At 42.7% G+C, this 14761-nt stretch overlaps 3 protein-coding genes across 8 annotated transcripts in view; 1 reads left to right on the plus strand and 2 right to left on the minus strand.

The window, feature by feature from the left end:
• The window catches only part of NFS1 (NFS1 cysteine desulfurase), a 12507-nt gene extending 12474 nt beyond the window's left edge, over nt 1–33 (minus strand). The window contains exon 1 of the mRNA XM_010564508.1: nt 1–33. This exon is cut by the window's left edge and continues 35 nt beyond it. Coding sequence (XP_010562810.1) covers nt 1–33 — 33 coding nt within the window.
• Nucleotides 34–103: 70 nt separating this feature from the next.
• On the plus strand, nt 104–2791 carry ROMO1 (reactive oxygen species modulator 1). The gene is made up of 3 exons (XM_010564516.1): nt 104–156; nt 773–903; nt 2598–2791. Exons 2-3 carry the CDS (start codon nt 773–775, stop codon nt 2704–2706), a joined length of 240 nt encoding a protein of 79 aa, XP_010562818.1. The 5' UTR covers nt 104–156; the 3' UTR covers nt 2707–2791.
• Nucleotides 2792–4956: 2165 nt separating this feature from the next.
• RBM39 (RNA binding motif protein 39) overlaps nt 4957–14761 on the minus strand; it is a 33915-nt gene continuing 24110 nt past the window's right edge. For 5 of the 6 annotated variants that reach the window (XM_010564518.1, XM_010564517.1, XM_010564522.1 and 2 more), the window contains 5 exons: nt 10899–10931; nt 9124–9199; nt 8853–8958; nt 6056–6134; nt 4957–5967 (listed from right to left, as the gene is read on the minus strand). In XM_010564518.1, the coding sequence (XP_010562820.1) occupies nt 5867–5967; nt 6056–6134; nt 8853–8958; nt 9124–9199; nt 10899–10931 (395 nt within the window). In that variant the 3' untranslated portion in view covers nt 4957–5866. The remainder of the gene's footprint in view (nt 5968–6055; nt 6135–8852; nt 8959–9123; nt 9200–10898; nt 10932–14761) is intronic. The other variant, XM_010564519.1, reaches the window with a different exon arrangement.

Consider the following 14761-nt stretch of genomic DNA (forward strand, 5'->3'; position numbering starts at 1 on the left):
CCGCAGGGCGGCCAGACGCCGCCACACCAGCATGGCCGCGGTGCAGGGCTGGGCGGCTGCCCCTCCCTTCCGGCAACGTCATGGCGCGCGCCGGAAGCGGAGACCGGAGCGGGCAGCGGCGGAGGGCGCGGAGTGGCGCGGCCCTGGGGGAGCGAGGTACGGGCGGGGCGCCGGCCCTGCTCCCCCCACATCCCCCCCGAGTGGGCCCGGGGCTCTGCGGCAGAGGGCCGAGCCTGCCGGGGGAGGGGTGGGTCGCGGCCGGAGCACCCGTGAGGTGGAGCGGGCGCTGAGGGCTCTGGTACGCCGGGTGCGAGGCCTCGCGCCGGGCGGGAGGCAGAGGCCGCCCCTACCCGGTGAGCCGCTAGGGCGGTCTGCGGCGTGAGCCCCCGCCTTGGCCTTGGGCTCCTAAAGGGCAGATCTGCTGTCCCGCTCCCCTGCCTCCGAGGCCGGCAGCAGCTCGGGAGGATGGGCCCGGCAGCGGAGTCTTTGCCAGGCGACGCCGTGCGCTGCTAACTGGGAGCTGAAGAGCACAGAGTGAGGTCCTGAAACAGCTCTCGGAAACTTAGCGGCGCTCACAGGGGCTTGCTGAGGGCGAAACAGGGCCGTCCTACTTGACAGGCGAGGAAACAAGCCTGAAAGCCTGCAAAACCTCCAACACTACACTTAGGAGAGGCTCTGAAACACGTGGGCCTGCTCTCCAGCCTAGTTTGGTTATAGAAGCGTGATAGACAAAGCAGTAAATCTGTGTGGGGTTTTGTGCTTTCTTTTCTAGATGCCTGTGACCGTGGGCCCATATGGGCAATCGCAGCCCAGCTGCTTTGACAGAGTAAAGATGGGTTTCATGATGGGCTTTGCAGTCGGCATGGCAGCAGGAGCGCTGTTCGGCACGTTTTCCTGCCTCAGGTATGCCCAGGAAATGGCTTCCGTGGACAGGTTGTGATAGAGCGATAGCCAGAGACGAATGCCCCTGCTCTGGGATTGGGAAGGGAGGTGTGGGTCTGGTCCTGTGTAGGTGAAACTTTGCCAGTGGCTCCAAATCAGCCATGGTTCGAGAGCCTGCTGTCAGCACTGGCCTCAGATGGGAAAGTTTGGTGATGGCAGGGTATCGCCTCTGGGTCAGCTGCGTACGAGGAGGTACTTTTCGCAGACCTTTTCCTGCTGCTCCTAAGGGAGGTTGTGTTGGGAAGCTGAGGCTGTGGAAGATAAGCTCCAGGGGCAGCAGTCTAGGCAGATACACGTGCAGCCCTCTCCTTGCTCTAAAGCTTTCTGAGGTACTCTGCAAGCCCTCAGCTATCTGCATCATGGTTGCTTTGGGTGTCCCATCCCCCTGCACGGAGGCAATTACCATACTGACCCCGAGTCTTAATTGCAAGTGTGTAGGCAGAGCTGTGGCTGGCACTGGCACCATCCCGTTGTGAATTGGAGAGGGACAATATTCCACCTTCCCCCAGCATGCCAGCATGGAAACAAACAGTGCTCTAAGTTAGCTCTTGTGCTGCTCACTGACTGGTTTTGCTGCACATCATCCATGAAAAGGAATTACTGAAATAAGCTCTTTCATATTTTGTGGAACTCTTTCTGCTTGAGGTTTTTTTAATCTACGATTAAACATGGACGATGATTTGGTAGCGAGCTGAAAAGGAAGAAAAGGCACAAAGTCTAACCTGATAGAGTTAAAAAGCTTTCTGATCTCTCTCAGATCCTGGAGGGTAAGTGGTACAATGCTAGCAGAAAATACAGATTTAGGGTATTTACAAGGAGCAGTGACAGTGGTTCTGTCATACTTGAATGACACAACTATGTTACTTCTGCTGAACCATTTTTGAGGGAAAATCTCCATGTTTTAGAAGTCAAGTGCATGAAATTCCTTAGACCCTACAGTCACTGCAGTGCTTAAAAGCCAAATATTACAAGAGCTTCCTGAGAAGGAACAATTCTTTTTATTCTGGTCTGACCTCAGGTGAATGGGAACTGGAGAACAGAAATGCCTCTGGACACTTCTAGGCCTTTCAAGTGGTAGTGTCAGTGATAAATGAAGTCAGACATTTACCACTGACACTAGACAGAGCACCGTGGTGTCAGTGGTAAATTGGAAGTCAGTTTACAACAAGGTTTTAAGTTGGTGGTATTAAAAATACTGCCACTGCAGCCAGATGGGATGGTAACAGAACAGCTCAGACCCTTCTTATTCTCTGGTAAGGCAAATACTTGGACAGCACATTTCCCCCCCCCCAAATTAAGGGTATTTGGGGCATTAGCAGGTGAAGCTGGTTTTGCTAGTGGCATGGCAGGACAGTACAGTGTCAGCTGGTACCACTGCAGGAAAAAATACACATGGGCCATTACTGAGGGTTACTCAAATGCCCCAAAGAGAACAGTTACTTTTTTTTTTCTTTGCAGTAGCTCAGGCATGGAGCACTGCAGCCAGTCTCCTTGCAGAGGCAGGAGGCATCATTTTAAATTTATACTGAAGAGGAGGTATTTGATTTGGGTGCTCAGGCAACCACTAGCTGGCTGTATCGGATATTTTCTGCTACATGTCTGTTATCTGTCAGGCTTCAGCTTTTACATAATTCCTGTGTTGTTCTTTATCTCAGGATTGGCATGAGAGGACGAGAGCTGATGGGTGGAGTTGGCAAAACGATGATGCAAAGTGGTGGGACGTTTGGGACATTCATGGCTATTGGTATGGGAATCCGCTGCTAACCTGGAGCTTGGGTTTTATCCCGGAGTGCCCCTGTCCAGCCATTCCTCCTCTGTACCATAATAAAATCTTTATAGATACCTGGAAGTGAGAGCTCTTCATGAAACAGTGAAGCACCATCCTCCTTGCTCTGCTGGGTGTCAACATGCTTTTTACCAAATTTCTACTCTCCTCCCAATTTTTACTCCCATGACAACAAGAATTAATAATCGTTTGTACTACATTAAAGTTCCTATTTCACAGGCACAAGTACAGTGCACACATTTCTCACTTTGGTATTTGGGCAGCGCACATGCCTGATGTGTTGCTGTGGAGCCGCTCCACTGCATTCATGCATTCCTGAGCCTAGGAGAGTTACTCTGTGCCTAATTCAGATCAACTATCAAATTTCTTTCCTCTTGCCAAAACAGGTGGATTGAAGCTGGCCACATTTCTGAGTTCCATGTAATAGGGGGAAATGCCCTCACACAGAGCAAGGGACCCTGGAAGGACTCAGGCAAGTCCTTCTGCAAATTGAGGGCAAACTACAGCAGCTCAGGCACCTTCTTCCAGCTGGCCTGGCAGCATGGGGGTATGGGAAGCTGGCAGGGAACAGCACAGTTACAGGTACAGCTATGCTGCTAGAGCCAGAAATCATTAAAATTGCTGGAAAATGGAAAACTACTCCTGCCACATGACAGCTAGAGGTATTTTGTGATCAGTCACAAGGATGACTTCAACACCTCCATGTTGAACCTCCATGTCAGGCCTCTAGCAATGCCTTTCCTAAAGCTCTCCCCTCAGGACTAGCTGTGCTGCAAGTTAGTGCATGACCAGCACAGAACAGCACAGCTTGCCTATACTGCCTCTTTCACAGCGTGGAAGGGTGCAGCCTTACACCCTTGCTGAGGTGAGGGGTACTCTGCTGTACAGCCCCTCAGAGAAGGGAAGGACAGAGCCCTGGCTGCAGCTGCCTCCAGCAACAGGAAGTTGAAGTGGCTTTTTTCATTCCCTTAGCAAGGGAAGGGGGCTTCACTTGTAGGAACTATACTACCAGAAACAGGGTCTTTTCCTGCAGTCTGCCTTTATGGGTCTACAAGGTGCTCAACACTTCCCAGGGAGGACCAGGGATTACTCCTGCCCTTCACCAGGCTCTGTGGCACTGCCAGCAGCTAACTATGATAAGTTTAGTTTAGCATTGCGATCTCCTGTTACTTGTCTTTTGAAACAAGGCTTATCTTTTATCCTTAAACAGAAGTAGAGGAACATAGTGGCAGCAAAACCTGAACCAGCACCTACACAACCTTTACCTAGTACAAGTCCCATTTCCCCCACTTTGAGGGAGAAACACAAATCTGTTACTAAAAGCCTGCTCTCTGCTGTCATGCAGCTCATTAACCCCTGAAACGGCACCAACAGCCAAGTTGAGCAATACAGCTGCTCTGGAACAGCTCAAGTTTTACTCCAGCTGGCACTGGCAGATTAATACCAGCAACTAAAAAAATCAAGTCAGGCAAAATTAGAGAGCAGCTTTGCTTGGCTTTCTTCAGCTGTGTCACATAGTCCTAAGACATCCTGCTGCAGTATATTCCCAGCTCCTCCCTGCATCTGCCTTTTTACTGCCTCCACTTGCCCAGTCCCATTTTTCCTCCTGTGGCTCCCTCCTGAATTGCCAACAACAGTCTCCTGCCACCCTGCAGCTCAGCCACAGCTGCACACACCCTGAATGGCAGCACTTGAGAGGCTGGAGACCAGGTTACCACCACATTCTGTCTCAGAGCACTAGCAGCATCCCCAGCCAGCCCGTGTTCACCCACCAGGCTGGAACATACTCTCCACACCTTTGTTACACACTGGTTTTATTAGCCAGTGGTGACAAATGACAGGGAGGTGGGAAAGGGGTACCAAGAGGGCAATCCACTTGGGCAGGCTTCCCTACAGAAACCAGCATCAATTACTCCTACATCCCCATAATTCACAACCATCTGTGAAAGGTGGAGGTGGGCAGGGGGAAGTTCTCTCTGGAATGAATCTGCCACAGGCCTAAGAAAGAGCCAAGAGCCCTCCACTGCCCAGGGAGCAAGAAAACCCACAGGCCCTTAACCACAGCTGCAGTACACAGAGGGTTCAAAACAGCAGGAACCAGCCCCTGCATTTTCTCCTGGAGGAATGGTATTACAAACATCTACCACTTCAAAGCATCTCTTACACACCTCTAGTCTTCAGCACACACTGCTTAAGTCACATTAGGAGAGCACACAGAGAAATAAAGCTTCATGAAGGCCTTTTTAAGAGAATTTTATTTGAGTGGTTCTTACAAAGATTGTTGCAATATGAAAGTCTTTGTTTGATAGAAATATCAAGCTGTCTTGTCAAACACACTGAAGTAACCCAAAAATATATTTCAGAGCTCACAGAGCTTAAAAAGAGCAAAGATTATATGCAACCAGAACAAAACACGTTTCTGTATTTCCTACCAATTTTCAGACTCGGCTGAAATCTTTCAACTGTGCCACACTGCATACATAGAAACTTATCTGGAAATGCAGAGATCGTTTTGTTTGGAAACTTAGACACACCTCACACAGTATTTACAAAGAAACTTTTACAGATACATTAATCAAAAGTTACCATCAAGAAATAAAACCCTTCAATCCTCCTATTCTTACCAATTATTCAGCACAAAGCAAGCTGAGTGGCTGTCTAGAGTCAGCTTTCAGTAGCCTTTTGAATTTTCCATTTATACAAAACACTAAATATGTCCCTTCATAAAGTCTATCTCTGATATTAACCTTTAGCAGATCACCTACATTTAGTGAAATGTAAAATGTAATTGCTGCATTAAAAGAAAGGCTTGTGAAACATTAAAAATGTCATTATGTCCCATCTGCCTTTTACAGAGAATTTGTTTTCTATGAGCTACTTCTCAGTTCCTACAGATCACCTTAGTAAATGTACAAGAATTACAAGGCAGAACAAGAAGTCAACAGCTTTGTATACAGTGGAAATGCTAGTTAGGGAGAATGAACACACTGCATTTCTGCTTACTTCATTTTATTTTTAAAGGTAGCAGGAAGTGTACACAAAATGACATTAAATCCTTTCCTTTAGTTTTATCTAAATAAAAGATAACTCAATCTTCCTCCAAAAAATAACTATGTACAAAACTGACTACATCCATCTTCATCGTCGAACAGGAACCAGTAGTTGGGTTGCAGTCATAGAATCTGGGAAAAGGCTATGGTACGTTGGAAGAGGTACATACGCTGCTGTAATCATTTTACCTAATGAGAAGATTAAAAAAAAATATCAGTATTTGGTCATTTCTGCAATCAATGACCAAATGTAGGTCACTACATGAAATCCACTCACCTGCAAACCACCTCCCATGCAATGCATTTACAGCTGCAATGGCAGCAGCAATTGAAGGACATTTGACATACACATTGCCCTGTAATACAGAAGTGTTACAGTCCATTAGAAGCTTGAGAAACATCCCCCATTGCCTATTCACGAGAAACTGCCTTGGCATGGCTGTGAGGGAGGCAAACCTGCCTTGCTACCTTCCTCCTAGTATCAACCAATAATACAGAATCAGCATGAGAAAACAGAGCAGTGGCCAGTTTTTTACTGACATGCATTACCATACTGTTAACAGTTATCTTAGCATGAAACTTTTCAAAAGAGGATTTTACAAAACAGACCAAATGTTTCTGAAATAGTAAGTAGTGGACTGCTGACTTGCTCATGATAACCCTTCAAAGAGAGCATCTAATGGCTCCCAATTACAAATCTCTTGCAAAACAGAAAAGCACAAGGAGTTTGGCTACCTCTACTGCAGGCTAGCCATAAAGTTCTGTCATCACCAACTCTAATCACAAATGCTTAACTAGATACGCAAGTTCACAGCCTGGTTTTCAAAGGGATTAAGCACTCCCCATTCCTGAGGGCAGGAATGTTGTCCAGCACTTTAAGACAGACTGGTACCATAAAAATTCTCCTACATAAACTTCAGCATCTGTCTGTCTTTACCTGATCAAGGACTGGGACAAAGGGAAAAAACCTGTCACAGCAGGGCAAGAAGAGCCTAAGATGATATCTAACATGAATGACAGACTGATCTTTTACCTTTGCCAGACACCTGAAGCGTTCTATCTGCAAATTAAGCACTACACCAGCCTAATCCAGAGTACTGCAATATTCACATTCAACAACTTCAAGACATACAGATGTCTACAGTAATGCATAAGCATTTTTCTGGCTGCCTGCTTAAAAATAGAATACTACCAGTAATTCTTGAACCAGATCAGATTCTAGCTGAAACAGATTTTACAGGAAAAGAATATATTAAGGAACAGAATCCAGCCTTCCCTTTAGTACAGGCTGGCAAAGGCTGCTAACTCTTCCCACTGTGATCTCACTCATTCCTCCTCAGGGGGGAAACTTGAGATCAGGATCTGGTTAAGGCACTAAGCAATTAACACACAGAGTTCTGTTCTCAGCCTCCACCTGCACAGGCATCCAAGCTGCTTAAACCTTGAAATGACATACAGCAACATAAAGGTTTAGTATTTCTTAACACACCACAGCGTAGACTGGCACGGTACATGAAACCACATGTTCAGCAGGGACTGCAATCTTTTCACCCACATCAAATCACATCTCCATGGCTGATTACTGACAGCCCTTAGCCTGGGAAGTCTGGCTGGCTGGGAAAAAGCCCTAAGAAGATGGGAGATGAAAACACTGAGAAAATAATGCGACCAGAATCTAAGCCTGTATTTTTAAATATCAGTGTGTATTTTATATCTGGGTCATCACTGTGCTACTGTGACAAAATGGATTTCACGTAGCAAACAGCTAACTCGTTATATAGTAGCTGTAGTTTTTTCTTTTAAATCCACTTGCTAATGTGAACCATATTTTCAGCTCTATGTGCTCAGAACCTACGTGAGTTATGTTGAGGGCTGTTGGATTTGGGGGGTTTGGGGGTTGTGTTTGGGTTTTTTTCTCTATCTGTTGAAGGATTTGTTTTCTCTAAGATAGTAATAAACTAATATACTGTGGGAAAGCTTTCTACCTCCCATCAGACCAGTAGTCCAACATAGCAGTCATCTTGAAGATTAGAAAATGCTAGGAAAGACTGTATGTTGGTTTATGTACTAGACTGCAGCTCATCTCTAATGTAACATCTACGTAATCCCTGTGAAAGTGTTTCAGGTGACAAGAATCTTGTATAGAAGCAGCACAATGATAACAAAGGTTTGTGAGTGCCAAGTGCATAACCAGGGCAGAACAATCCCATCTTAGCAATACTGACAGGGACAGTAGTGTAGATTTCGGCCTCACACAATGGAATGGAACACAACAGGACACTTCCAGGGTTCTGATTGTTAGAAATTCATCTGACTATGACACCATTTAAAAACTGTACTTCAGTTTGGGCTATAAAAGGGGTTCAAGAAGGCCAAATCTCTAAAGGCCTTCCACAGTTTACATTCTAAGAGCTGAAATACAGGGGAAGAGATGAGCAGACTGGGAATTGTGTAAACAAAGTGAACACAGAAGAAAAACATATTAGCCTCTTTAAGATGCAGGCTGAGTCCCTCAAATAGGCATTAACCTGTAATTACATCTGCATCAGTAGCTCTTTTTCTTCTCCCTGTTACAGCTCTAGGCACTCCTGCTGCCCACTGCAAGACTTTAACATTACTAGTGAACACAACTGTTTCCAAGCATGGGATCAGGCACACATTTAACTGCACATCTCAAGTCTGCTGGAGCAGGTTTTCCTTTGTGCCAAAGCCTGTATTCTCTCAAAACAAAGGAAACTGAAGTCCCTGGCTTTTGGCAAATGCACAGCTAAAAGGAAAAGCCAAATGCCAGAATTAAAGAGGTCACTACTCTCCAGCCTGTATTTCCACAGTAACTTCAGCTATGTAAATCTGTAGGAGCACCACAAAACTGCTCTCACACCTGCATTCAAGTTACACCCAATGACTCAAAACAGGAAGGAACCACCTACATTCTGCAAAAACTGCAAAGTAACTTCAAGAAATTTAGATTCAGTTTAGGAAAAAGAAAATAGTATTTGTAATACTCCCTCTATACAATACAAAGCAACAAAACTCCTAAAACCTGCTCAGTGTCTCCTTGGAACCAGGCATACCTGAGCTGAGTTTTTGTCTACATAGATGTGGATAACTCCTCCATGTTTGTTACATTCCTCAATCACATCATCTTTAATTTCTGTATCCCAGCCAGCTTCTTCTTCACTGTAGGGGGTGGAAGAACAACAGGACAGATGGAATTGTTATCACTTGGACAAAATCCACCCCAACACCCATCAAAAAAACCCTCTGCAGCATTCTGTTTCCTTTCTCAGATGTTAAAGTCATCAACAAATGCCAAACAGAAACAGACAACGATAAATCACTTACGTTTGAGGATTAAACATGTTGGAAAGCTGGAAACACTGTGTTGCAAGTGGTTGTACAGAAGCAGCTGCAGCCAGAACTGTTGTAATGGAACAAAACAGTAACAAATCTAAGAACCCACTGTGTATGGCTCCAATTTAAATTCTATCTATTCATTAAAATCCCAACATTCAGCAATAATACCAACAGTTCTAACTAAACAGAAAAATTGAAGGCAGGAAAGCAAAACTCATAACTAGACACTATCTATGATAGAGAAATTTTAAATTGATCGATACAGAAAATAGCACAGATGAACTACAGCTGAAGCTGAAAAGTGAAAAGATAACCCTGCACATGGATTTTGGCAGATTTTCAATTTAAATATTTAAATGCGGATACATGCATCTTCACATGCATCAAAAATTCTGCCCAAGTTGTATGCCAGCAGCACCTTTTAATTTTTTTCTCCTTATAGAAGCCAAGCAGCAGCTCAGGATGGAGTGGCACCACCTCATCTGCCTTCAGAGGAAGTGACAGACATCTTTGAGATTTCTCAAAATGTATTTTAAGCACATTGAATTATCCTTCAAAGAAGTATATCGGTACTTTTGTCCCTTGGAAATGCATAACGTAGGAAATATTTGACAATTAAAATTAAAAACATTTTAACCGTAGAAAACATCTATACTCTTTCTCAGTAACTATGAAATTATTACTTGTCATTTGTTGCGCCCATCATCACAGTACATCTTATTAAAGATAAGCACTGTCCTATAGCCTGCCCTTTCCATAGGCTGCAAGCTTCTGTTAATTTATCTGAAATAACAGCCACCTTCTCTCTACATATGCAGACATTAAGAGCTGCATAGTCGGAGTGTCCTGGTTTCAGCTGGGATAGAGTTAATTGTCTTCCTAGTAGCTGGTACAGTGCTATGTTTTGAGTTCAGTATGAGAAGAATGTTGATAACACTGATGTTTTCAGTTGTTGCTCAGTGGTGTTTAGACTATAGTCAAGGATTTTTCAGCTTCTCATGCCCAGCCAGGGCACCTGACCCAAACTGGCCAACAGTGTATTCCATACCATGTGACGTCCCATCTAGTTTAGGAACTGGGAGGTGGGGGCAGGGATTCACCGCTCGGGGACTGGCTGGGTGTCAGTCGGCGGGTGGTGAGCAATTGCCCTGCGCATCATTTGTACGTTTCAATCCTTTTATTACTACTGTTGTCATTTTATTAGTGTTATCATTATCATTATTAGTTTCTTCTTTTCTGTTCTATTAAACCATTCTTATCTCAACTCGGGAGTTTTACTTCTTTTCCTGATTTTCTCCCCCATCCCACTGGATGGGGGGGAGTGAGTGAGCGGCTGCGTGGTGCTTAGTTGCTGGCTGGGATTAAACCACGACACGGAGGAAGATGACAAGTGATCTAAGGACAATAACCCCAAACTCCTGATTCTCATATGACCCCTCTAGTCCCTACCTGTAAGGCAGGAAAAAAGCCCACGCCCAACCACACCTAAACCCACAAACAAAGACAGAAACCCACACATTTTCTAGGACTAACATATGGCTGGGGGAATGTTACCAACACTGAGGAAATGCTACAAAGAAAAGATGAAGTGTTCAACCTATGTTCTGTTATTTTCAGTCAATAATCAATACATAGTATGATTCCTACAGACACTAATACAATACACTTTCTCAGGCTGTTGGCAAACTCTACACCAGAAGCATTTCATTTAGACATCTGCAACAAAACCTACTGGTGACAAGTTATATCAAATGCTAGTTTACCTTCATTCTGCTGAGATAGTCTTGTTTGCAAATCTAAAGAAAAATACACAGAAGTTAATTAGTAGGCTTGCTAGCATTATTGTATCCTTACTTGCCAGCCAGGCTGTTTAACTTGCATTTCTGTGGTTAAGAGCTTGTTCAAGTACTTTAACCCACTCTCTAGTTGTGAGTAATTTCACTAATTTCAGCTTCTCAGCTAGAATATTCTGTACTTGATAGAGATTCCATGACCACAAAGGTAAACATATTTCAAAGAGAAACAATACCTTAAAAGGAAAGACATAACCATGTCTTTAATTCAATGCATTGTTTCCACCTTGCCTTTGCTGTGCTTGAACCCTTTGTTCCATGAGAACATTTTATTTATTTATTCCATGAGAAAATAATTATAGCAATTCTTACAGGCATTAGAAGTTTGACATCTTTACTAACAGAAAGCATTTAAGCACACAGTTATCCAAATATGACATTCTGAAAGCAGTTATCAAATTTAATTTCAAGTAGAATAAGGTGATGTTTCACCTGTTATCTTTTCATATAAATGTCATAATGACACAGATTACTTCAGTGTTTTTCAAATTCAAAACATTTTCAAGTGTTCAGAACATTTAATGTGCCAAGAAAACACTAATTACTTGTTTAATAGCATATAGCTGTCCCAGTTTGAAGTAATGGGATCAGACAAATACAGACTTTCTAACCATTTCCAAGTATATGACTCCAATACTCGACATCTTTAAACCAACAGAAAACTTAAGAATGCAAGAAATGAAAGCATAAGCCTCTTATATTCCAATTTAATTCACACAAATACAAGGAGTTAGAAGACTAAAGCTAACCATCATCACCTTAATTCACTTGTTGAGAAAGCAGTGAAGAGATGGACTCCAAGTAAGCTTCCACACTTACTTGGAAATACCTGAAAATATGAGGTTATCAACATACATCTTCCCTTTCTAAGAAACCCTCCTCCACAACACCAGGGGACCAACAGGAGTAATTTTTTTTTTTTTTTTGCTCTAAGTATTAGGCAGTGAGAGCCCCAAAAGACAAGTCTTCCTCAAGTGCCTTCCCAAGTGACTTCCATGGAACACCACAGACTGGGAACCATATTGAAAACTAAGAGATGAAAAGAGCAACGTGTGAAGGGTAAGCTATAACAAGAATTGGCTATTTTTAGCATGTGTTCCACCTGGATCTGAACACAAAGAAATCCTCACCTCCATAGACTGAGAAATACCATAATGGGGAAATACCATAATTTAGCCTGTATTCTCTGCAGAAACTGCATGGATTTGGCCAAGTCTGTAACTAATTACCTAGTTAATTACTACCCAAACCTTTTTGTAAACAAATGTGTTTTGGAAAAAAAAAAAAATAAACCCCTAAATCTCCTAAATTACTCTATTTCAGTGAGGACAGAGACTTCTCCCTCTGCAATTCTGACACAATTGCACATATACATCATGTGCAGCTGAACTCGCCAAATGTCAGTCAGCCTGGGGCTCTACAAACCAAATGCTCCAGGCCACCTGCACCAAATGTGGCAAACCTATACAGATCACCAGTTCAAATTCTGTCTAGGGCCAAGAGTCAAATCTGTTCTAAACACAGGAAGATGAGCTAACACTATCTTGTGGCAACAGGTTTCATAGGTTATCTACCACCTCTGAAACATAACCTCCTGTCCACCAAATCTTTCATCAACTGAATTTTCTTGTTGCTCGTGATTGAAGAAATACATTGTCACTCTTCACTGTCAACTCTTACTCTTCCCTACATGCAGTTTTAAATAGTATGTGGAAACTAAAATTAATACATCTGTCAAGTTTCACTATGTTCTGCATATATAATGCGTAAGAGTAGCGAGTTTAGCATGACTAAGAAGTACACACTTAGTACACAGAAAGCAGAAATACAGAAATATCTACCAAAGCATTTTGTGTCTTAAAACAAAATGAAGTTGCATATTTATTCTGAAACATAGCTAGCTTTAAATAAACAAAAGCCTGCCAAGTATTCCCCAGTTTTCTGTGTAATTACTTACAACAGAAAAGCAGATCAAATAGAGGTCCTGGATGACACCACCTATTCGCCCCTCTATTGCAGCACACTATCTCAATCTTTTTCATAAACAGATAGTTCCTTCCGAAAAGTAAGGAAGGTTTGGTCCCACAGATCATTAGAAGAATGTTCTATAGCCTCATGGTTATTTTAAGTTTCAGATTTTCAGATAGAATTTACTAGAGAACTGAAAGTACACAGCTACAACTGTTTAGTTTCAATTATTTTTCCTGCTGGAACTTTCTCCATAGGAATAACACCCAAGTTCTCAGGTCTCCTGTAAAACTAATTCTTTAGCTTCCCTACTTTAGTTTGATTCAACCCATCTCGAACATGGGTGCCTAGAACTGTTCACAAATGTGTATTATATCTCAGGTGCTCAAGTATGCTACCTCTAGGAACACAGCTACCCTTTCAAAAATGCATCATGCTGACAGTTCATATTCACTCACTGATAAACTGGAGTATTTAGATATTTTCCTTCTCCTTGGCCACCTTCCACTGCTAAGGTCCCAGAATATATAACCAGAACTTGTTTCAATCCTGAACAGGTGAACAATGTACAACAGCCCAAGAATTCCTTATTGACAGCAACTCTGTATTGACTCACTTCATTCCTACTCTTGTTGACCATTTTTATTCATGTAAATATTAAACAAGATCAGCCCAACACCTGAACTTTGGCTTCAACAACAGCCTCTAACCTTCCCAGCTTTTACCTGAAAAAAAAATCCCTCTTTCTTTGAGCCAGCTTCTTTATACATCTTGTACTTCCTGTACTACTCACTTCTCTAGTTCAGTAACTTCCAAATGACACAAGTCAAAAGTTCAGAGAGAAGAGTTCTACTACTGCTCCTCTGTCTAGGAAAGTCAGTTTTATCATGGATTGTTAAGTCTTTAAATGCAACTTCTCTGAAAGTATGCTATACTTTAACAATATTCTCCAGTTTACCCATCTTTAGTATGACTTTTGAAGAAGTGAAGTCAGAGTAACAGGACTGGAAGCCAGCTAGATCATGTTGTTCTTCCTTCAAGTGTAGGTAATTTAGAGTTAGATATTCCAGCTATATATTGTATCACAGATTTAAAATATTTATTGACAATAACAGATATCAGACCTCATACTTCATGTACCTATTCCCTTACTAATTTGATGGGAGTTTTCTTACTACTCTGAACTGAATACATTCAGCTCTTTTAGCTTTTTTTTTTTTAAACTCATATTCCTAGCTTACCTTCCTCAAATTCCAAACTTTATGACCAGTGTCCCCACTAAAAACAAAGGCAATGAGATTCTTTTGAAACATCTTGGGAGTATTTTTTCCTTCAACCTCAGCCCTGCTTACTTTTCTCTTCAAGAGTTGGTAAATCTTCATCTATGCTTTCATGGCACTTACAAGGTCTAACTCAATCTGACTGTTGGCAGGTATTCTCATTTTATCTATTTCCCAAATTAAGAATATTATTTTATTATCAATCCTTCTTCCTATTCTTCATAGGTTGTGTGCTTATTCCTTATTTCTTTTGAGGTAGTTAATCACCCAGTTCGGTGTAGAGCCTGTTTCTAACAGGACTGTTTCTTCTTTCTGTGGAATACAGATCCAATATAGCATTAGCAATTTGGAACTGAAGAAACTTTTTACATTCTGCCTGTTCCAACACCCAAGCTGCTTAGACCACATGAATTTATTGCCTTGTTTCTTCAATCACCACTTTTGAAATCAGAAGCCTTAGTTACAGACCTGTTTTGTTTATCCTTCCATTTAAATTTGAGCAACTCATGATCCCTCAAGTCAATG

This window comes from Haliaeetus leucocephalus, unplaced genomic scaffold, assembly GCF_000737465.1.
Source record: "Haliaeetus leucocephalus isolate CR32 unplaced genomic scaffold, Haliaeetus_leucocephalus-4.0 Scaffold182, whole genome shotgun sequence".
NCBI lineage: Eukaryota > Metazoa > Chordata > Aves > Accipitriformes > Accipitridae > Haliaeetus > Haliaeetus leucocephalus.